This window comes from Ctenopharyngodon idella, chromosome 3 (assembly GCF_019924925.1).
Source record: "Ctenopharyngodon idella isolate HZGC_01 chromosome 3, HZGC01, whole genome shotgun sequence".
In the NCBI taxonomy this organism is placed as follows: domain Eukaryota; kingdom Metazoa; phylum Chordata; class Actinopteri; order Cypriniformes; family Xenocyprididae; genus Ctenopharyngodon; species Ctenopharyngodon idella.
In genome coordinates this window covers 28357781-28381952 of record NC_067222.1, presented here as the reverse complement: position 1 = coordinate 28381952, position 24172 = coordinate 28357781, and the positions used below count along the sequence as shown (strand labels likewise).

General features: G+C 36.9%; 2 protein-coding genes across 5 annotated transcripts in view; one reads left to right on the top strand and one right to left on the bottom strand.

Moving 5' to 3' along the window:
* mybpc2a (myosin binding protein Ca) overlaps positions 1-13932 on the bottom strand; it is a 34142-nt gene extending 20210 nt beyond the window's left edge. For 2 of the 3 annotated variants that reach the window (XM_051887634.1, XM_051887636.1), the window contains exons 1-3: positions 13120-13932; positions 11276-11385; positions 9026-9153 (exon numbers count right to left, since the gene is read on the bottom strand). In XM_051887634.1, the coding sequence (XP_051743594.1) occupies positions 9026-9047 (22 nt within the window). In that variant the 5' untranslated portion in view covers positions 9048-9153; positions 11276-11385; positions 13120-13932. Of the gene's footprint in view, positions 1-9025; positions 9165-11275; positions 11386-13119 lie in introns of those variants that run through there. The other variant, XM_051887635.1, reaches the window with a different exon arrangement.
* A 2203-nt stretch (positions 13933-16135) lies between these two features.
* On the top strand, positions 16136-23912 carry emc10 (ER membrane protein complex subunit 10). Of its 2 annotated transcripts, XM_051887659.1 has the most exons (8): positions 16136-16301; positions 16442-16508; positions 16590-16702; positions 16827-16940; positions 17545-17729; positions 21839-21932; positions 22944-23046; positions 23606-23912. In XM_051887659.1, the coding sequence occupies exons 1-7, from the start codon at positions 16206-16208 to the stop codon at positions 23028-23030; spliced, it is 756 nt and encodes a 251-aa protein (XP_051743619.1). In that variant the 5' UTR covers positions 16136-16205; the 3' UTR covers positions 23031-23046; positions 23606-23912. The 2 variants fall into 2 exon arrangements, with proteins under 2 accessions (XP_051743619.1, XP_051743618.1); XM_051887658.1 differs by lacking the exon at positions 22944-23046.
* Positions 23913-24172: the final 260 nt, after the last annotated feature.

Sequence of the window (24172 nt, the reverse complement as noted above, 5' to 3'; positions counted from 1 at the left end):
TTTTTTTGAAAGGGACATGGATAATGATAGTACAGAAGTCCGTTTGGAAGCATATATAAAAAATAATTTTTAAAATAAAATAATTACTGGTACAACTTCAGAAATCTAAAATATCACAATATGAATGAATTTATTGCAGTCATACCTTTATATCTCACAATTTGACTGATTATTTAAAACTTTTTTTTTTTTTTACCAGGAGGGAAGCAGAAATGGGCTTCCATATAAGAGAGAAAGACAGCCAGACCAAAATCATAAGGTCAGCAAGAAGGACCCAATTTAATGTGGTCATGTTAAATTACACGGAGAAGACTTCGTGGTATCTAAAAGATATCTAAAAGTGCATTACATAAACATCATATGAGAAAAGTGTAAACGAGCGGTCTAATGCCCTCTCGTCTCTTATGCCTCTCTCTGTGTCGATAATGTGAATCCATTTCCATAAATACAACATCTATGATTACATATCTACTCCATATATAGGCTGGAGAATATTTCAGTTTTTATGTCCGTAATCGTTTCTGTCTGAAGATCCTAATCCATAGTTGTTTGAGATACGACACCCCCCCGGCTACTGGGTCATACAGCTAATCTGAAACCTAGAAAAACAACCACACGAAGCCCTGAAATTGAGAGCAGGCTGAAATACCAGCATCAGCATTTGAAACTATATCATATACATGGCTGCACTCAGAATTTGCTCACTTTAGTTACATTAGCCTACAGCGCTAGTACTCTCTCCTTCACTTTGCTGACAAATCACTCTCTACTCTCTGTTCCTCTCTCTTCGCTCCCTCACTCTGTTTGGCCGAGTAACTGCTGTGGAATCTTCACAAAGTTAATCTCTTATGACATTTACCCCACTACTTCTCTACATCTCTTTCTTCACCAAAGGAAAAAGTCTTTTTTTGAGCCATAAGCCAATCAAAATACAGAGAGAGGACAATTCAATTCATGGTTTGATAAGTTGCCTAAAAACAAACGAGAGAACATGTCAGTTAATTTCAACCATTCTGACAGGCCAGTGGGGGAAGACAACCTTTCACAACATTGTCAGGTCTCTCAGACACATCTTGGGATTTGATAACTGAAAGCAGGGGCCTCACTGTGAGTTAACATGTCTACCCACACCACTATGCGTTAATGTCGACAAATGCCCTTTGCATATCACCACATATGTGCTTACAATGCTCTCAGACTTGTCACATACAGTGTTATACAAACAGAGCCTGAAAGGATGTCTGAGTGTTTAGAGTCAGGCACAAGTGTGTTTTAAAAAAAAAACAAAAAAAAAAAAAACTGTGATCTCTGCCCTTTGAAAGTGTGGCATACTGTTATTTATCCTATACTGCTCAAATTAACCTTCCAAACTGTCAGCAAATTAAGAATTAAGACAAAATTTATAGTACTGAATAACATTAATCAATACAAATAAGATGCAAAATATTCAAAATGTCTGGCTTGGTCTTGGGTCTGAGTCTCGGGTAATGGTCTCGGACAAGAACAAAAGTCGTATTTACAAACAAATGAGTCTGCCAGTTCCTTTTAGTGAATCAAAAACATAAAGTGCAACCATGTAGTTCCAGTGACAAACAAATGAGCCGATTCTTTTAATGAATCATTCACAAACTTTCTATGTACTTTTATAGGAGTTTACAACTGAAGTGTTTCATTTTATAATAACAGTTTCACGCAATAAATGCAACTGAAAGTATACTTCATTTGGCATCCACAGCAGTTTGTGATTTAAATTTGGGCTCTGTTGTTAATTTTTGAAATTAATATTTTGTAATGTACTGTTAGAAGGATCCCTGTATAGTTTCTGACATTATGAGATCAATTTCTTTCATGTGTAAGCAAAGTGGACATTATAACTGAAATTTTCCAAAATGAATTGATCAAAGTGAATCAGAATTGAATCAATTGCTTGTAAATCGGAAACAAATTGAGTCTGGAAATCTGTATGGATACTACTCTTTTCTGGGTCTTGTGGTCCAGTTGCAACAAATGCCTTAAAGGGTTAGTTCACCCAAAAATGAAAATTATCCCATGATTTACTCACCCTCAAGCCATCCTAGGTGTATATGACTATCTTCTTTCAGACGAACACAATCGGAGATATATTTAAAAATATCCTTAGTCCTCCAAGGTTTATAATGGTTGTGAATGGGGGGCTGCATTTTGAAGACAAAAATAATGCATCCATCCATGAAAAAAAGTAATCCATACGACTCTAGTGGGTTAATAAAGGTCTTCTGAAGTGAATCAATGCATTTTTGTAAGAAAAATATCCATATTTAAAACTTTATGAATTCAAATAACTAGCTTCTGACGGACGACCGTACGAAATGCGCAAGTCAACTTGCGCCAAATGAGTAATCTTCAGACGCGATGTATGACGCAGGATGCAGGAGTATTGTAAGCTTAGACGCCTCTCACGGTTCAAACAAATAGGCCTGGGCAACAAATATAAGCTCCTCTTCTCTTATATCGAAATCCTCCGACATTTCTCTTTAAAAATCATCGTTTTAGACTTATAATCCGTGACCGGTGATTTGTTTTGCTCTATCCTCTGCGCCTCCGTGTTCATCATTATGTTGTGCGTCAGGTCAAAGGATACTCTTCCGCCGCAAATCGACTTGCACATTCTGCGTACGGTCGTCCACCGAAAGCTTGTTATTTGATAAAGTTTTAAATATGGATATTTTTCTTACAAAAACGCATTGCTCCGCTTCAGAAGACCTTTATTAACCCCCTGGAGTCGTATGGATTATTTTTTTTATAGATGGATGCATTATTTTTTACTTCAAAACGCGGCCCCCCATTTACAACCATTATAAACCTTGGAGGACTAAGGATATTTTTAAATATATCTCTGATTGTGTTCATCTGAAAGAAGATAGTCATATACACCTAGGATGGCTTGAGGGTGAGTAAATCATGGGATAATTTTTGGGTGAACTATGCCTTTAAGTTAGGAAAACCTATATTTTAAGGGTTTTCCTAATGTAAGGAGTTTGTTGCAACTGTCTGGTGGCCTTGACTTCAACTCTGATGTCTAATGAATTCCATTTAAAATATTTCAGTTTTCAAAATAAACAGACACTGATGGGAACAGCCAAGTGATATATGTAGTGTTTCTAAGGATATCACGACAAAAAAAGAGATGTTTTTTCCCCTCAGGCTTCATTCAGCTCCTCAGATCCAGATTGAAAGCAGCTATTTTTACAAGCGGCGTGTGATGGAGTATCTTTGGCATTAGAAGCATTTGGAGTAGATACAAGTGCAGGGAGGGTCGGCCGCACATGATGAAGTTTCCCGTTTTATGAGGATGGAGAGAGTGATTCTTTTGGCAGCAAGAGGAAACACTTAAGAGAAACGTTACAATATCTATCAGTCTCTGCGTGACAGTACTGATGATTTGAGTTATGGATCTAGTAAATATCTCTTTCCTACACATATGGAAAGATGAGGTGGTGAGGATAAAAATTAAGATTAGAGAGATGGTGACTATGCAGAAACAGTTTGATCATGATCATCTGATCTGAGAATAAAAATAAACTGGTTGCTGTGGGTCATGCTGTGAATGTAATTACAACCTATATAGTTTTATAAGAATAGTTTTACGTGAATTATAATTCATTTTAATCTGATTATCACTTCAGCTTATTCAACAAAAATGATTTACATAAGCTGAAGTTCAAAACATGATTTAAACTAAAACATTTAATTAAAATTATTCTCTCCCCCAGTTTTTATGAAGTAAAGACAGGCTATCATATAAAATAAATGTCAAAAGGTGTGCTTTATGGTGTGATGATGTTGAGATTAATTATGGCCTCTTTACTTTCTGACAGTGATCTTTTTCTCTCTTCCGCTCTCAGGATAGCACATTGCATTTTTAATAAACCAATAAGCAAAACTGTAACTAATCTTGACAGTCAGTGATCACCATGAATTCTCATTTTAGGAAAAAGTGCAGATTAGACATTTTAATTCATTTGTGTCCTATAGGGGGAGGGGGGAGTTTCACACATATAAATTGCATTTTTTTTCTCCCCTCAAATGTTATTTACATAAAAAAACACTTTTAAAATTGTAACAAGTGATCGGTGTGATCACTTGCATTTAAAATACTCCGTCAATTTTTGGTCATACAGATAAGAGTAATACATCTTTTGAATCTGTGAAGAGTCTAATTTTATTTGTGTGCACTCACAAATACGCTGATTAGGCTATGTAGGCATTAAAGGCTCTTTATTATGATTATATGGTTTATTAATAAACGTGCAATTAGTCGACTATCGCTTAAAATGAACAACTACTAGTCGACCAGAAAAATCTTTAGTCGAGGGCAGCCCTAGTATTTATTAATATTTTGAGTCAGTTTTTAATTTTATATTTTCCATTTTCATTTTAATCCAAGTTAAAGTTTTAGTCATTTTGTTTTGTTTTTGTCATTTTTAATAGTTTTTGTGTTTTTTTAAATGTCTATATAGTCTCTTTCACACTGGTCCCAGGCCACCATCCTTTTTGTTGAGCCATGCAAACACCTTATTACCTACAATACTCACACATAATTATTAAAGAAACACTTTTTTTAAAAACAGACCTTGCCGCTATTACATGAATGGAAATGATTTATTTATACTGCGGGTGCTGAGAAAGCAGGAGAAAAGTTTGACGATTTAGAAGAGTTAAATAGATACAAATTAGCACAGTGGCTTTGCCAGTGCGCTCCACGAGATTTACTTCCATGCAGAGTTTAGTTCAAATCTAATCAAATACTCGCGAACCAGCTAATCAAGGTCATTGGATTTACTTGAATATTTCATGACTCCAGATCTCCAGGAGGAGGACTGAGCACCGCTGAGGTGTGCAATATGCAACAGTGGTTGATGAATACAGTCATAGAGCGATATCAGGTCATGCAGTACATATCCCATTACGGTTAAGTTGGAGGACATATTCTGAAACACACCAAAAGCGAGCGCTCACACATCTGCGTGTAATCCATCATGAAGGAGATGCATGCCAAGGAGCGCATTGTGATGTTAACAGGTATGAGGTAATGCTACACTATCCCAGCTGGAATTGAGACATTGAATGTTAAGACACTGTCACTGCATGTGTGTGTGAGGGGATTACTTACACTGAGGTATACAAAACCTCCCTCTGGGAATGTCCAAGGATCCAAGGATGCCCTCCATTGGAAAAATCTATTCATATGTAAAATAACTCCTTAGCATTAGACTGTACCACCCCGGCACAAATACCATTCAAAAGAGACCTTAGGAATAGGAAGGGGATAAAGACTAAACTGTTATTTTACATCTGATTTCTACACCTGAATACCATGGTTAGATTACCTAAACCTTAAAAAACTTAAAGCACTATTTGTATTTCTGTTCTATTGTATTTATTTGTGCTATTGCTTGTAATTTCTTCATTTGTTCTTGCTTTATTACTGACTGTTCACTTGACTCATGTTAGAACTTTATATTAGTTAAGCTAGTTTTTGCTGTGTGTATCAAAATTAGAAACAAGAACTGTGAAATTTCACTGGTATTTAAAATTAATTAGAATACAAGGTTATTATTATTATTATTATTATTATTATAAATATTTAGGCCTGTATGGTAAAGTTGTGTGTGTGTATATGTGGGTCACACACAAACAAAATGGTCAGAGCCAGAGTCTGTCCATCCCGGATCACAGAGTTCACAGACAGTGTCTGCGTCATGATTTCTGTGCTCTGCATGTTGTGGTAAAAATAGGGGGATTTGGGAAAAGGGGGCATCATAATAATGACATTTCAGATGGCAAGTGAGAGGCTTAAACTTCACTAATACTCAATACTCCGGGTGTTTCATTAGCAGGGCTACAGGGAACCGAACTCTTGTTGTCTTGCCAGGACAGAAATGACATTATTACTGCACGGAAAGGCGACACATGCTTATAAAGAAGGAAAATGAATCGCAACATTGTCACAGAAGATGTTTAAACCACAACCAAATAATCAAAGAGCCATTTCAAGACATTTTTAGAAATCCTAAGGAATCCTTCACCCATCTCAAACTGTCACAGGCCAGACATTTCACTAAGCTTGGATATTATATTAGACTCTTTGTGAAGTAATTTATATTAATGTGACATATCACATACAGCCGGCTTTATTTCAGCCCCAATCCAATATTAATGCAAATGCACAATTTATAGCGCACAGCCTTGACTCCCTATTACAGTACTATCATTACAGAGTATGCATAATTATGGAGCAATATGCACAGAGACACACTTCTCTGAACACTTTTCCACTGTCAACATGCCCATTTGTAAAATCACACACCCTCCTAAAAGCTGCTCAAGGCCACGGGGCTATTCTGGAAGCTGTTTATTAAGGAATCGTGCTCCTTGCCAGTCACTACAGCTTCAGGAGATCCAGACAGACTTTGTTCTGGCAGGTCCCAACTCAGTGCAAAGTGGCCCGTGTATGTGACCCGGGGACTTGAGTGGAGGGTGGTAAATGTGATCTTTAAGAAGCAGTGAACTAAAAGAAGGGCATCGTGTGTGGTCTGAAGTGTGAATGAGAAAACTAAAGGATAGACAAGAGAAGGAGCAACAGATTACTAGTTATCTGACACTCCTGATGTCATGCTCTCAGACAGGGTTTAACACCAAGTCATGGGGCTGAGTTAGAAGGAAAAACTGAATCATAACAGGGACAAGGCAGGCCTCAAGAAGGCATGGTGACACTGAACTGACCTTGTGCTTTTTTGAAAGGGTCGTTCTCAGGAGGGTTGTTTGCTAAATGTGTTCCCAAGTGATGAACTTAACAGAATACTGAACTTAGTCACACTGTACAATTGTTTTAAATCTGTTTAATGTATAATACAAAAAAAAACATACACAAATAGTACATTTGTACTATTTATATAAATATAGTTATATAAATATAAAATTAATTTTTTTTTTACTGCTATTGTAATCACCATGTAAAATGCTCATGCAGACTTTTTATTTGTGTCAGCCCCATTATACATGGTCAAATTATTTGTATAAATTAGTTTTTAGTCAGTTTAACAAATAATTACAATTAAAATAATATTATATTTTTTAATTATTTTTATATTTTTAGAACAAATGGTTCCGTTTCCTGAGAATGACTGTGGATTATTCCATCTTTCTACGTCTAAATATCTGGAATTTCCAGTTCTATTTACAGTAATTACAAGCATCCATATCTGTTTTCCTTAACAGCATCCACCGTTAAGCAGCTTAGCGCCACAATTACTTCCCTGTACATTAAATGCATTTTGAGACTATTACAGCAAGTTTTGCTTATTATCCTGCTGTTGCTGGAGTAATGCCTTCTCCGTGAGGATTTTCAGAGAAATTCAGCAGCAGCTCGAAACACTGTACAACCTTTAGTTTCTTTACCATTCAGCGCTTCCTCTTCCACCTGGAGATTTTTCAGTGTCTGTCAAATCTGTCTCAAGACTGTGTAATCATAATTTAGAGCCTCAAGTCAGATACACAAGTTCACAACATCACTTACATGGATGAACACTGGTATCTTTTGACATCATCTCCTGATATTTGATGCAAATGATTCCATCTGCTGGTTACACCTGCAATTCACTCTCCTTAAAAGCTCTATAAAAAAGTGCAGTATAGCTAAAGCTTTTAGCTCTGTATCAGTGCCAGCAACTGAAATCATACTGTATGTTCAGAACTAACCCACTCCAACTATCAGCACTAATACTTTAAGGACCACACACTTCATAAGTTATTGATTTTAAATTGCGCACTACTTAAATCAATAGATTCATTTTCATAATGATCAGAATTTCACTCACGGGGTCATTTGAGCAATGAGTGTTTGAACGAAGGTCTTTAAGAAAACATTTCTGCAGGCGAAACATCATATTCATGCAGCTTTATGTGATATCCTCAGAGTATTCACATATAATGAGATTTGAATTTGATTATTTCTCCCTCTTGGAATGTGATTCTACCTCAGACCAAATATATTTCAAATTAAGTTTATGTTTCGTTATAGGTACAGAAGAGTATTGTACACTGGTTAATGATTAGTCATAAAAGGCTAAAATTCAATACACTTTTCTCTAGTTGCCAGTCTAGAGTCAGTCTGTAGATTTTTTAGCAGTCAGAGTTGACAGATTTCACAAAAAATCATGATGGCACTGACTACGAATGTTTATCTTCAGACTATAATACCATCCAGTTTGAGAATATCAAACACATTTGATAATTTGAGCCAATTTTAGAACACATATTGTTTTTGTTTGTCATGCGTCTCCTAGCAATGAAGCGCATTTTTATGTGTGAGTTTGTTGTACTCAAAATGACCTGAAAGACGTGTGGTCAGTTAGTGTATGATGCCCAGTTTTTTCTCTGTAACCATTTACGAAGTCAGCAAGTGTATGATGCCTAGGTTTTCAAATCTGTTTAGATTTAAAAAAAAAAAAAAAAAAAAAAAAGTTGTGTAGTGTATTCCAGCCTTAGCAATCATCACCAAGATAAATAAGTGAGTGTTTTCTCAGTCTTGTCGTCTATACTGCCAAACCCCAAACTGAAAATTGACCTCGCACTCCTGCTGCTGCCAACCCAACCTATAAAACTCATCTTTCAACGCCTGTCACAGCTGAGGCAGTCTAAACATCTCTTTACAATAAGTTTCCATTCAGGACCATAATTTACGTTTTAAGCAAATAAAGCAATATTTCTCTGCCTCAGCAGGTAGTTCGCCAATAAAAAGTGTGAACCAATGATCAAGATTTATCTACTGATTGTCTAACACAGCTCGCTGAATGAAATGATCAACAAATGGATGTTATTATGAATGTTAAGTGTGGGCCAGACACTCAAGCATTCTGCCAGTCAGAGTATAAGAGCATCATTTACATTAACGTGACATATAAAATGACAAATAGAGGTGATTAAAATATATCGTAGTGTTAAATGTAAAATCAATGCTGAAAATTAACTTAAAGAGGCTTACCTGGCTTCTTCGGTTCAGGCATGGCGGTTCGTCATATGTCGGTCACCCTGACTTTTCTTTCTCCCACACTTTACTCATCTTTCATCCCTTTTATTCCCTCCTTCCTTGGCAAGCATGTCCTCCTCATCCTTGAGTAAGATAGAGGAGGGTGGGTGAGCAGAGAATAGAGCAATACATGGAGGGAGAGCAACAGAACGAGTGTCACTTGAGGCAACTTGGACAGGAGGAGCAGACGAAAGACAGCGACAAGGGTGAAAAAAGTTTAACATTAAAACAAACAGGGTGTCTCTGTGGCAAACCTGTTAATTGATAATCTTGTTAAAGCGTGCTGTGAACCAAGCTATTTGCTAACGGCATGATATATTTGTAGATATAGTGATTGACAGCCTGTTTGGAGCATATTAAAGTGGAGCTGCTTGACATCTGTGATCATCTATGAAGTGATTGTTACCTCAGAAAATTAAAGAGAGACGTGGAAAGAACAGAAACAAGCCTGCTGAGAAGCTTAAGTGCATTTGACAGGCTGACCTTTGACCTTACAACTTTCTAACCACCCCTTTCTTTTCAACAAGTACATGTGCTGACAATTCTGCTCAGTCATTAGGCCAAGTCACGTGTGAGAAGTGTGATGTTTTCCGAATAACAAGGCTAATAAAGCGGTTAAACTTAAGCTCTTTGTTAATGGGTTAATTAACTCACCCAAACACATTGAATACATAAGAATAATGAGATATTTAAAACGTAACTTAATATCATAACTGCATCTGCACAAAATGATGCAAATGCACAAGTGAACTTGAAGTTACATGCTAATCTGAAGGTGTAAGCCACAGTTTCTGTAACAAATGTGCTAGAAAATAAACAGTGAACAACTAAAACTTGAAGAATTCACATCAAAGAGAGTTTTTGCATGTTTTGTTAAATGATGATACGTTTAAATTAATACGATACTGTTCAAAAGTTTGATGTCAGTAAGATTTTTTTAAATATTTTTATTCAGCGAGGATATATTAAATTGATCAAAAGTGACAGTAAAGACATTTTACATAAAATAAAATTAATCAAATAAATTCTGTTCTTTTGTGTATCAAAGAATCCTGAGTAAGAAAAAAATCAACATTTTCAACAATAAGAAATGTTTCTTCAGCAGCAAATTAGAATGATTTCCGAAGGATCATGTGACTCTGAAGACTGAAAATTCAGCTTTGCCATCACAGGAATAAATTACAATTTATGATATTAATGGTATTTCACATTATTACTGATTTTACTGTAGCCATGGTGAGCAAAAGAGATTCTTCTCAACTTTTGAACGGTAGTGTTTATTAAAAATTTTAAATATCCTCAACTGAACTTGCATGACGTGTAATGAAAAACTGACTAAATTTAATTAATATGATATGACAAAATAGAGTTAAAAGGATATTTTCTTCAAAAGGCAACAACTAAAACAATAAAAATGTAAAATGTAACACTTCAGTGGTATAAGACGCAACAGTTACAATGGTCACGGTCCACACACATCTGTCTTTAACGGCAAAAAACAGCGGAGATCAGAGTTTAGTCACGCCCCTGCTTGAAGTGTACAGTTCGGTGACGCTCTATTAAGCTTCACACACCAATAAACGCTCTTTTGAACTTTAATTTGGGGGAGAGATGACTGGGCAGACTGTGCTATTTATAGAAGTGTAACTTGAGAGTCAGGTGTCAAGGAGAAAAATAACACAATATTACGGAGGAGAGGAGACAGAAGAGACTCATGTACAACCACAAGCACAAGACATGCAGCGGGAAAGAAAGTGATATAAACATGATAGTTCATGCTTTATGGAGTGCTAATTTAATTCAATTAGACGTAATATGGGCTTATAAATCTTCATATATAAATCATATGTCACAATACAACAACTCTAATCATTAAATGTAAGCAGAAAATGTTATCCTGCTTTATGATCAAATGTCACCCCACAAATTCAGTGACACACACATGCCTTCACAGTGATGAGATGGCTAATTATAGTCCTGTAGGAGTGTGGGGCTTTACTATTGTCTGAGGGTATGATGACAGACAGCAATGACTAGATGGAAGACGTATATATTCATTTCAAAGTAGGAATGTCTTGGAAATCAAATGGCAAGGGTGCATGGAAAACCCAAGCCTTTCTGCTGAGACAGTCCATTAATCATACAGGCTCTCTTAGAGAGGTGTTCAGTTATGGAAATGCCAGTACGCCATGCTGTATCACTTACCTCAGTGTCATCTGATTTATGTAATTGAAAGGGTGTGCGTCTGTTTGTTTTTTCTCATGCCTTGGATCTTAATGGCAGTCTGTGGGTCCCGTACTGACTGAGTGGGTACACTATTGATTGGGGGAAAAGAGTGTTAGATAATCATTAACCTTGATTTACAGAACAATAGGAACAGAGCAGTACAGAACAAAATGAGGTTGTGGAAGACAACAACTGTGTGCTACTGTAATTGATTGTAATCGATCTAAGCTATTGATTAACCTGCGGCCATGATTGCCCATTCTGGATCTGTTGTCGATGCGGTTATTATCTAATAGGTTCAATACAAAGACAGATATTCAGTACATTCTCAGGTGGTTGGGGAACATTGCAATATTTGCGTAGACATAACTTTAGTCATGTCTGTAACAGCTTAAACAGGAAAACATTTTATTGCATTATATGTCAGACCCACGGACAACATCACTAAACGATTGCATTATACAGTAGTGTGTTTCTTTAACTATGACCACTTCTGGCCCTGTGGACTTTTAGAAAATAAACATTTCCCACACTGTGACTAGTTTATTAAATCTGCGACAAGTTTTAACTGATTTTATTTATCATGTAAATATGCATCACTGGAGAATTCTGTCTTTTTTTCCCCTGGAAGTCATGAACATTTTCACCACTCACACATCTAAAATTAGGCTGTAATGTGTTTAATAGCATTTAAGACATGTTTGTACTAAAATGACCGACTTCTTTTTCTTGCTAACAGTTTTTTTTTAACATAATTTGAGAGCTAAAATTTAGCGGCAATGTTGTTGGTCGTGACGGAATGACGTCATAACAGAGGGATTTTTGTAATTTTTGTAAAAATGCATATAAACCATTTTTACACAATACAAATCCTAAAAGTTTATAAAGCCTATTTTTATTCTTACTCTTTGATTATAATAGTAAAAAAATATAGCTATTTAAGATGGATTTTCATAGTTTAAGCTAATCTGGATCTGGGACAAGGGTAAAATAAAATATTTTTAATGAAGATAAAAAATAAATGATAAAACATTTTCATGGGAAAAGGTTTAAATGTGCAGTAATAAAAACAGGCCTAATGCAAAATTGACCATCGTTTTCAATCCACATGACAAAATACTATAGTAATTTATAGTAAATACTATAGTGTTTTTGAACCATACTACAGTAAATTGTACTGTATATATTTTAGTATTTACAACACTTTGTTAATGAATGCTACAGCATACTGTAGTATTAACTATAGTGAACTGTAATAAATACTGTAGTATACTTTAGTTTTTACTACAGTAACTGTAGTGTATTGTAGTACAATATACCCTATAGTTGTAGAAAACTTACAGTACAGTATTGGGTAATTTGATTATATTACTATAGTTGTTATGTTACCACAGAAACTATAGAATTACCACATCAAATTAATTCAAGTACTTAGTATTTACTATAAATTACTATAGTATTTTTTAATGTGGAAACGTCTGAATATTTAAAATAAGTTCCTATAACAATAATAATAATACTATGATTAGAGGCAGTAAATTGAGATGAATATAAAGGTCTTCATCAATCAATTTAGCACGTGACTTGTCTTCTTGAGCCATGTTAAAATTTGTTTTGGCGTGGGCACATTTTCCCGTGTTACTAAGCTACTCTCTAGTGTCCAACTCCTGTCATTACACTTTCTTTACTTGTGACAACAACAGGTATAATGAAGTTATTAACCACAAACTTGTCACACAGAGAGAACCCTGTACATTGGCGCACACATTTACTGAGCGTTAAGACCTCTATGCTTTTAAAGCATGTGTTTTTGTCCAGTTTACCCGTTATTGTCTTTTGGAAATCCGTCTTGGTCTCACAGTGAACCATGTGATTGCAGGCTCAATGTGAAAAGTCAATCATACCGCGACATATTTCCTAAAAACAAATAAACAAACAAACAACAAAAACTAATTTAGCAGAAACCTGGGCCGCTGAGAATGGATTAATCATGGGGGGATATCCAGGTCATGAAATGAATTACAAAAATAATGCGAACAGCGACTCCTATTGGTTCAGTGATTCGTGTTGCACAAAATTCAGGTGTAATTCAATTTCGTAAACAGAGGGGGCACTGCATCACTTCTTTTCTGGCCACTGAAATGGAATTAAAATGAACCAAATTTTGTGAAAAAAATGTCAATTAAAAGCATCCGTGAACATATTTTTAATTTTGGAGGTAGAAAGGTTGACTAATGTACCCAATAAAGTTAAAAGTTCGGCCAAAAAGATTAATTTAGAGATAATTAATTAATGCAATCCCGTTTAAAATGAGAAACTCAAAAAAAAAACACACACAAAAGACTGAGTCCCGCTGTATTACTCAGGCTGCACTGCAGCGTCTATTCACAGGCGCGATCCCACTACTGATCGGCACGGGGGCTTTGACCTGCTCCGTCACCGACCTGGGCCGGTTCACCCCTCCTTAGACGACCTGGTAGTCCCGGGCTCCCCCAGGAGCACCATATCGATACCGAACTTAGTGCGGACACCCGATCGGCATAGTCCACAGCAGCCCAGAACCCCTGAGCTCAAGCGGTCCGCCAGCCTCAGCCTCCCAGCAGCTTGGATTACAGGCGCACGCCACTGCACCCGGCGAAGGAAGTGCAGATTCTAGCAGTACTTCAATGTACTGCGCTCTAGTGTGCGGCGCGCCCTCTAGTGGCTAAGGAGAAGAGACACTGGCAGCTCTAGCAGTGTTGCCATGTCCGCTTTACAAAAGTGGATTTTTTTTTTTTTTTTAAAGAAGAGTCAAAATTTAACAATGACCGACTACTAACAGTATAAATATTCTTTTTGTTGTTGTTGTTGTTGTTTGGGTGAGGCAACTCGTTTATTTGTGGTTTGTTTTATCAGAGCAAGTTGCTTGTTTTTGCAAACTAATTCATTCTAACAGTTGAAACATAGCAAAATTATCAGTTTTAGAGCCTAAGACCGAAATAAATGAGAATAAAAAAAATGTTTTCATATGTTTAGTTAAAACATAAGCAAATGAACTGAAGGGTTTTTATTGTGGTAATTAACCATGGTTTTACTACGAAAAAAAAAATGATTCCATGGTAACCACAAAATAACCATGGTTTTGCTACAATAACCATAGTTTAAATATGGTTAAATATATAATACACCAAAAAACTTGGTTTTACTATAATAAAACCATGGTTAATTTTCGTAAGGGATGCAGTCGGATGTAACTGAAAGACTTTAAAATTAGCTCATAAAAAATAAATGATGAATATACAGGTGCTGGTCATATAATTAGAATATCGTGAAAAAGATCATTTTTTTATTGTAAATTATTTTAAAAAATGAAACTTTCATATATTCTAGATTCCCTACATGTAAAGTAAAACATTTCAAAAGTTTTTTTTTTTTTTTTAAATTTGTTGATTAGAGCGTACAGCTAATGAAAGTCCAAAATCCAGTATCTCAAAATATTAGAATATTTACATTTGAGTTTCATTAAATGACCATCCCTACAGTATAAATTCTGGGTATCTTTTGTTCTTTGAAACCACACTAATGGGGAAGACTGCTGACTTGGCAGTGGTCCAGGAGACAATCATTGACACCCTCCACAAAGAGAGTAAGTCACAGAAGGTCATTACTGAATGGGGTGGCTGTTTACAGAGTGTATATCAAAGCATATTAAATGCAAAGTTGACTGGAAGGAAGAAATTGGGTAGGCAAAGGTGCACAAGCAACAGGGATGACCGCAAGCTTGAGAATACTGTCAAGTAAAGCCGATTCAAACACTTGGGAGAGCTTCACAATGAGTAGAATGAAGCCGGAGTCAGCGCATCAAGAGTCACCACACTCAGACATCTTCAGGAAAAGGACTACCAAGCCACTTCTGAACAAGAGACAACGTCAGAAGCATCTTACCTGGGCTAAGGAGAAAAAGAACTGGACAGTGAACAGTGGTTGAAAGTCCTCTTTTCAGATAAAAGTAAATTTTGCATTTCATGTTGAAATCATGGTCCCAGAGTCTGAAGGAAGACTGGAGAGGCACAGAATCCAAGCTGCTTGAAGTCTAGTGTGAAGTTTCTGAAGTCAATAATGATTTGGGGGGGGGCCGTGACGTCTGCTGGTGTTGGTCCATTGTGTTTTATCAAGTGCAATCTTCCAGGAGATTTTGGAGCACTTTATGCTTCCATCTGCTGACAAGCTTTATGGAGATGCTGATTTCCTTTTCCAGCAGGACTTTAGCACCTGCCCACAGTGCAAAAACCACTTCCAAGTGGTTTGCTGACCATGATATTACTGTGCTTTATTGGCCAGCCAACATGCCTGACCTGAATCTATGGGATATTTTCAAGAGAAAGATGAGAAACAGTCGATCCAACAATATACAGATGATCTGAAGGCTCAATAGTGCCTCAGCAGTGCCACAGGCTGATCACTTCCATGCCACACTTCACTGATGCAGTAATTTGTGCTAGGAGCAAGTCATTTGCTGTAATATGTCCTGCCGATCAAGTATTGAGTGCACAAAAGAACATACTTTAAAGAACTTGAACTTTTCTGTTTTGCAAATCCATTTTTTGATTGATCTTAGGAAATATTCTAATATTTTGAAATACTGGATTTTGGACTTTCATGAGCTGTACGCTCTAATCATCAAAATTAAAAAAAAAAAACTTTTGAAATGTTTTACTTTACATGTAGGGAATCTAGAATATATGAAAGTTTCATTTTTAAAAATAATTTATAATAAAAAAATGAACTTTTTGATGATATTCTAATTATATGACCAGCACCTGTACATTTCATGAGAAACGAATCTCATCTTCATCACATCTTCAATGTTTCTACGACTTTTGTTTTGAAACGCCGTATTTCCGTTACACAAAGCGGAAGTCTTGACAAAATGGCCACGATTAGAGCATTGTCGCTTATTTTGTCCGTCCTGTCAATTATTACGCTTTTATGGACACAATCTGGCGAGTGCAATAACGGTCGAAGGGTAAGTTGAATATGTCCTTTAAACATCACATTCTCGGCATGTGTATTTGCTGATTTCTTGCATGTGGACCATCTTAGCATGTTAGGCTGCTATCTGATCTGTCTGAATGCAGACTGAATGTAAATGGTTTTGTCTGTCAGTTAGGAGATGCGGTGGACACCGATTTCAGCGGATTCTCTGTGCCACTAGAGCATTCATTTGAAGTGGGTGAGTATTAAGGTAAATATTTAATAGTTAGCGTGTCTATTAGCCTCTTTATAGTATCGTCACTGCTGGTCTTTGTTTCAGATGATGTTCCCAGATTTCGCCTTCGTGGTGCCCTACAGTTCAGGGGTGGAAGAGAAAACAGTGTGTATCTCTCACAAAACCAACTCTCTGAGAAAGACAGGACTATATTGAAGGTGAGAACCTGCTCTTTAGGAAAACAAGGACATTTGCGGCTAAAGAGGAAAGGATGAAATGTCGTAACCCTGTCTGCTGTGTCTCTGGTATAATCTGTTGTATTTCTCTGCCTGTGTCTTTCAGGATGTGGCAGCAGTTGATGGTCTGTACAGGATCCGGGTGCCCAGAGTCTCTCTACAGGTGGATCGACAGACAGAGAGACAGTCTGAAGGTTACCTTACTGCGTTCGTGAGAGCTGTACGTCAACCTCCTGCAAATATCAACATTAGATAGGGCCCTTTATTTGAATTTAAATCTCAGTATATACACATTTAAAAGTTTGGGGTCAGTAAGAATTTTTTTTTTAAGAAGTTAATTTATAATTATAAGCATTTCACCAGCTGAAGAGGAGACTAAAGGCAGAAACTCACCAAAACAAGCAACCATTGAAAATGGCTGCATTAAAGGCCTGGAAAAGCATTTCAAAGTCTGAAAGCAAGAGTCTGGTGATGTCTATGGGTCACAGACTCGCTCCTGTGATTGGTTGCAAGGGATTTACAATTAAATATTAGCTTTTACACATTTACATTAGCTTTAAATTAAACCGTCCCAATACTTGTGCTCACATTAGGCAGAGGGATGAAACTCTAAAAGTGCTATTAGTTGGTAAAACATTTTGTGTTGAAACAGCCAATAATAAAATGTGACATTCTGTACTTCTGCCTCATATTAATCTTTTAATCATATTTATAGATGTCTTGACACCACAGCTAACAGAGCAATTTACTGTCCCAATACTTGTACTGTATATACACAGACGCACACATTTTTATTATACATTTTGTCTCGTTCTTTTTTGCAGTGCTCATTAGTGGAGTCCCACCTCAGTGACGTCATCACCCTTCACACCGATGTCAGCGGATATGTCATCGGCATTTCCATAGTGACAATCCCCGGGTCATGTCGTGGAATAGAGGTGGAGGATGAGGTTGACCTGGAAGTCTTTAACACAACAATAAGCGTTGTGGCACCAGTCACTGCACCAGCGTGAGTTTACATACACACATTATTTTTGTTTGGTTATTATGCTTGTTGTTGTCATCTGTTGCCGGTGTACAAGCAGAAACATGTAGTGGTAGGTGACTGTGGTATTTGTCCCGCCCCTCCTCCACTGTGATTGGACGGCTGGGTAAAAAGTGACAGTGGCGAGAGCTGCGTTTTACCCAAAGTTGAACATTATTCAACTCTCGGCGACCGGTAAAAATTGCCGAGCGCTCAGGATGAAGCAGACGCTTAGCTCATCGTTACACTCCTGCCGTTTTAAAAGTGTGGTGCTCCCATTGAAAACAATTAGAAAAATGTGCTAGCCTCGGAAAAAACACTTTGGTGGACACGTGGCCTAACAGTCAGACTGCTACCTCTGTTACTTAGTCTACACCAGTGGTTCTCAACATTTTTGACCCAAAAGCCCCCATTTGTCCAAGACAAAATTTGAAGGCCCTCCTATCTAAGGTGATATGTATATTTGGTAAATCTGTATAATACAAATAATTAATCTCAAAAATAGAGATCGACCGATATGGGTTTTTCTATAACCGATGCCGATGTTTAGAGGTCAGGGTCAGCCGATGGCCGATATGTGCTGCCGATTTTTAGGGCCGATATCTTGAAGTTTTCCCCTTCATTTGCATGCAAAAATGTCACACTAATAATAAGTGGATGCACAACATTTCTAAACTTAACATCATTTATTGAACACTGACTTGATTTACATAAAAGTTTTAGAGCATTTATCAAGCTGAATTTTTCAAGTTTGTTGGAACATAAATGTAAACTTAAATATACATTTAAATAAAATAAATACAACTTTATAAATAAAAATCAATTAAAAACTTTTTCATGTTGCACAGCCTTGTATGCAAGGACAGTGCTAAACTCTTAGTGATTTCTGACATTCTTGACGGTTAACGTTAGACAGGTTTAATGAGGACAATAACTGTGCAACATATATATATAGTCATTGGTCGGAACACATCACTTTATTAGGCTGATGTCCATTTTTATTCGCATTACACAGTTGATGGAAACACACGCAGATGCGCATATTCTTGAGCTGAATTTTCATTAATGCAAAGTTGGATGGAAACCCGGCTATTATTTGCATCAAACCATGCTTCCGAACAAATGTCATAAACTTCTGCGCAGTGGCGTAGCACAAATCCGCGGGGCCCCCTGCGAGCCGAAAGTCCGAGGCCACCCGAAGAAAGGTTCAACCAAGAAGGGGAGCCAATGGATATCACACAAGAAGCAACGTGCAAACTTTGCGGAAAAGTTATGCCGGTAAAAGCTTAACCTCGGTCAGTATTCAAAGTGAAAGTAAAAGTAAAAGTAAAAGTGACGGAGCTGCCTGACGCTGCATTAACGGAGCATTTTCTCTCAGAGACGAATTTCAACATGATATGCTGATAACGGTATATAACTGTCTTAATTTATTCCATAATTTCCTTTGTGGCCCGTACATATAGTGAAACAAATGAGAAGAATAGTATTTCGTGTTAAACAGCTTGTTTTTTTGTTTTGTTTTTTCTAAAGTTGGTGAAGTAGCCTAAAGCTGCTCTTAATTTTCATTTATGACTGCAGTGTTAGGAAATATTATAGACTTAATAATTTTAATTATAGGTCTAATTCATTGTATAATAGACCTAAAAAATGTTTAAAACATTTTCAAAGAGGAGCTGATAGCCTAATCTTTTATTATCCTTACAGCACATCAGTTATGCGGTGATGCGCTGTGAAATTATTGCGGGGCAAATTTATTATAATATTAATTTAAAAATAAAAGTAGCTTACCTAATAGTAATAATAATAGACTAGAAGAATGTAACAGGCTTACATTAATTAGAAATGCCAAAGCCTCTTAATATTGACAATATTTGTCGGAGTAACGCTGCATGTGTTTGTGAGAGCTGCCGCCTTCTCCACCCCAAGCACAGAGTGAAATTCTCCGACTCCGATACAGGAAAAATAAAACAGAACTTATAACATTGGGGCTAATATGTTAGCAAGCAAGCTGCTGGTAGTTTTGGACTACAGTCCTTAAAGTTAACTACAAGTAAGCGAACCTTCAACCAGCTGTAGCATTATGCCAGTTCCCGACGCATTTTATGCTATCCGTTGTTTCTTTCACTAAGTGAAGCAACACTTCATAGTTTACTAGTAATATATAGTAAATATATGGCCATAGGACTTTGAAATATCAGAATTTAAGCCTTAGGCTACCTTTATCTCCCAGGACTGTTGGCTTTAAATCGGCGCTACTAAACACGGATATCGGCCGATGCCGATATATTAAAAAAAGACAAATATCGGCCCGATATATCGGCCGACCGATATATCGGTCAACCTCTACTCAAAAATATGATGGCAGTTCAGTGTTATACACTGAAACAATTGTAAGGCTCATTGGGCCCCCCTTGGAAGTTTGCTGAGGCCTCATGGTGGGTTGAGATCCACTGGTCTACACATTTACTTTATTATTTGATCACTTCCACATAGGTCTGAACGATTAATCGCATTTGCGATATCGCGATATGACAACGCGATTTTTAAACCCAAAGGCTGCGATTACACGCTCGTGACACGCTAGAGGAAGCATCAACTTGGCACGCTCCGCATATGCCTGGCCTACAGAAAAAAAGCACAGTTTATGTTTAATCTGTCTAATATGGTGTTGTTCATACAATGGAGATGAGAGAAAATATTCTCTCTCTAACGATTCTGAGCTTAGTTTTTAACCACAGATGCGCGATGGCGCTGCGTGTGCTTTAGAAACTTATTCTGTTTGCTTCCATTTGCGCTCTGACACACACACACACACACACACACACACACACACACACACCCCACTCGTACCATCCATAAAATAATCTTTAATAAAGTTCGGAAAGGTTGAAGCAAATTACAAGAACATTCGCGCACTTCATTGATTCGCTGGGAGAAACGCGTGCTTTGCTTACGGTTGTGTATCGTCTCACCCGCCGGTATTTTTCTTACAAATGCTCTACGAACGCTGTCTCAGTTATGTCGTTATGTTAAATTCAAATACTGACGCGCGCTTTGTGAAGAGTGCTCGGTTATGCGACTGTGCGCGACTCCTTTTAAGTGGTTAAATACACTTGCATCTCAAGTATGAGACGCAAAATTAATGCAAACAGTCAGTTATGTCTTAAGGGATCAAACAGACAGGGCAAACCACATCTTATATTTCAAAAGAGATCTGTGCATTAGATTTCCCGCTCTCTTTGATGTCATCATAATAATCAACAACAGTAAAGCTGAGAAAGAGAAAAATCACTCACAGCTCTAGAAAGGAAAATGTTGAGATACTCTTAAATACTGAAAGCACTCTTTGTTTATTACTTGTAATATGGTTTTTTTTTTTTTTTTTTTTTTTTTTTCTCCTTTCCCCTCTTTATTATTTACTAGCTTTTCCCCGGTTTCACAGACAAGGCTTAATTCTATTCGCAGGCTAATATAAATGTTTGAGCTGTCTTAACTGAAAGCATCTTGCACTGACATATCAGTGCCATTGTTTTGTCTCAAGATGCACACCATTAATGTTTTTTTTTTTTTTTTCTAAGGTACGTTTATAAAAGCTACTTAGATGTCCTAATTAAACTAAGGCCTAATCCTGGCTTAATCTAAGCCCTGTCTTATATTTGTTTAAAATCATTAACATGCAATTGTTTTAATTACATTTTTAATGTGTAATTATTTTAAAAAGTATAATTACAAATGTAATTACCTAATAAAAAAGTTTTATTAATAAGACTAATCAATAAGAAAAAAAGATTAAGAATCGTTTTGGAATCGGACTGTGACTCCCAAAATAAGAATCGAATCGTGAGGTGCCTAAAGATTCCCACACCTACAATGATTTATTGCTTGAATAATATAGAAGATAAAGAGCTTAAAAAAATAATCACATATTAAATCGCAATTGCAATTAGATTATTTTCCAAAATCGTTCAGCCCTGCTTCCACGCTTAGATAAGTACTGTAAAGAGTATATAGACATTGCACCTAAAAATTGCATTGTCTGCATATGTGATTATCAGCTCATTTGGAAATTAGTTTGTCTTATGGCCCTGATTTAGACCTGAAACAGCACCCTACATTGAGAGGATGGAACAGGAAATGGAAAAGAAAGGCAAAAACCCGCAAGAGCAGAAATCCTTCTTTGCCAAATATGTGAGTATTTTTATTTTTTCTGTATGACGTGTGAGACTAAAGACTCATTACTGGTTTGAGTTGTGCCAGTTTTTACTTGATATTTCTGTGAAAGTTAGGTTCACTCAAGTAATTATGTTTGCATTTTAGGGTTGTCAAAAGTACTGACTTTTGGTACCAAAAAAATGTGACAATACCAGCATTTCCCCTAGCATTTTGAGCGCTGTTGAACGGATTCAGACACCTCTGATTGGCCGTGGTGTTCATGTGCTCAACAGATATGTCTGTGATTGGCTACATTGATCATCGCTTCAAAAACATGTTGTAAATAGACATATCTGTTGAGTGTGTGAACACAATGACCAATCAGAGGGGTTTAATAATCCACTCAAAATGCTAGGGGAAATACTTTTTTTTTTTTTTTTTTTTGTATTTGGCACATGTAAATATTGTCACATTGTAAACTTGCATAATAAAAATAAACAAATAAATAAAGTGATTAAAAGAAAATGCTTGGGGAAATGCTGGTATCATCACATTTTTAAAATTTCAGAACATACTTGGTACCGAAGTCTGTACTTTTGACAATCGTATTGCGTTTGGACTAATTATTAATGTGACAATTTTTCCCAGCTTTCTAGGTAGTAAAAATATGAAACCTTTTGCATTATCACAATAATCTTTTCTCATCTTTTATTTCACCTCTTGTGGAATAACTCCTTTCCAAATGGCCTTCTACTCATCCTTAGAATTAGTTTGTATCAGTGGACTAAAATGCCTAAGATGACCGTTACTGTATGTTTTTGGATGTATTTTGAGCTAACAGTTACTTCATTTGCTGCTCTGCTCCATGTTGAAGTTGCTGGTCTGTTCTGTCTTTTCCTAAATGCACCTACCAGTATTAATGTCCCTCTTTGTAACCGATCTCTAAATTCTCTAGCAGCGCGTGTCGTGGTTGGCTGTTCTACATTCACTATGCTGTGACTGTGCTGTGTCTGTGTTGACTTTGTGCTGGTCTGTGCTGTGTTCCAGTGGTATTTGATTCTGGGAGGTGCAGTGTTCCTCATGGCCACCAGTTCAGCACAGACCCCACCAGGGGGCGCCAGAGAGCAGAGCTGATTTCCATTCATTTCAAGTACTGAAACTCATTTAAGCCTATTTGGTTACTCTGTCACTCCAGCTGCATTTCTCATTGTGTGTGTATATGGGTCTGAACACGCACCCATGCATACAAACTCAAATCCTCTGATCCTTCCTCTGTTTCAGCTTGGTGTTCAGTTGTTTGATGTGCGTCCTTGTGCTTTTTTTGTGTGTGTTTCTTGCTGGGTCATGACCAAATCAGTGGTGTTTTGATCAAATAGAGTCTTTTTGGCCAGTAAGTTCAGAGATGTTCATGACCCACTCTGCTTGCTTCTCTTTCCTGTACTTTCAGTCTCATTTCTCCTGATTTCTCCCTCACAGTGGAAAGTCATTTGTAAGAAGCAGTAAGTGGTGGAGGTTGGTCAAAGAGAGAGTAAGGAAGGATGAAACTGAAAATGATTTGCTTGGGAAAACTTGCCAATTAATTGAAAAGCCTGTAATTGCCCTGCACCTAATCATTGACTCTGGAGAGGAACCGCCATGTGTTGCATTTCAAGCCGCCAACAAATATGTTAAAACTTCTTTTGTGTCTTTCTTTTCTCTTTCATCACCAGTGGATGTATATTGTCCCTCTTGTTCTTTTCCTGATGATGTCTGGAGCTCAGGATCAGTCTGGAGGCGGAGCTGGAGGAGGGGCGGCCAATGGTGGAGGACGATGATTCCCATGGCAACAAAAACTCCTGTGTTGTACATAATAATTTAAAGCAGATTTTGAGTTCACTGACACACATCATGACACGTATACATTTACAAACAAAGGATTGTTCTAGAGAAATAATGATTGAAAAGCTTAACTTATAACTGCATTCTTGGATTGCGTTTTTACTACTGATTTAATAAAATAACTTGATGACTGTTGAAGTAGTCAGCATGGTTATTTACTACAAGTGCAGCCATTCATGCTAAATTTCTAAGGACACTGCAACAGTCGCAAAATAACATCACATTCTGACAAAAAAAGTTATATTTTTGGAAAATGTAAAGGCCCTTTTCACACCAAAGTGAAATGAATAAGCCTTCAGACTGAAGGAAATGCAAAATCACGCCTGTACAGTAGAGGGCGCAGCTCAAACAAACAAGCCTTTCAGCTGTGCTGCCCTTATGAAATAAAGAATAGGATG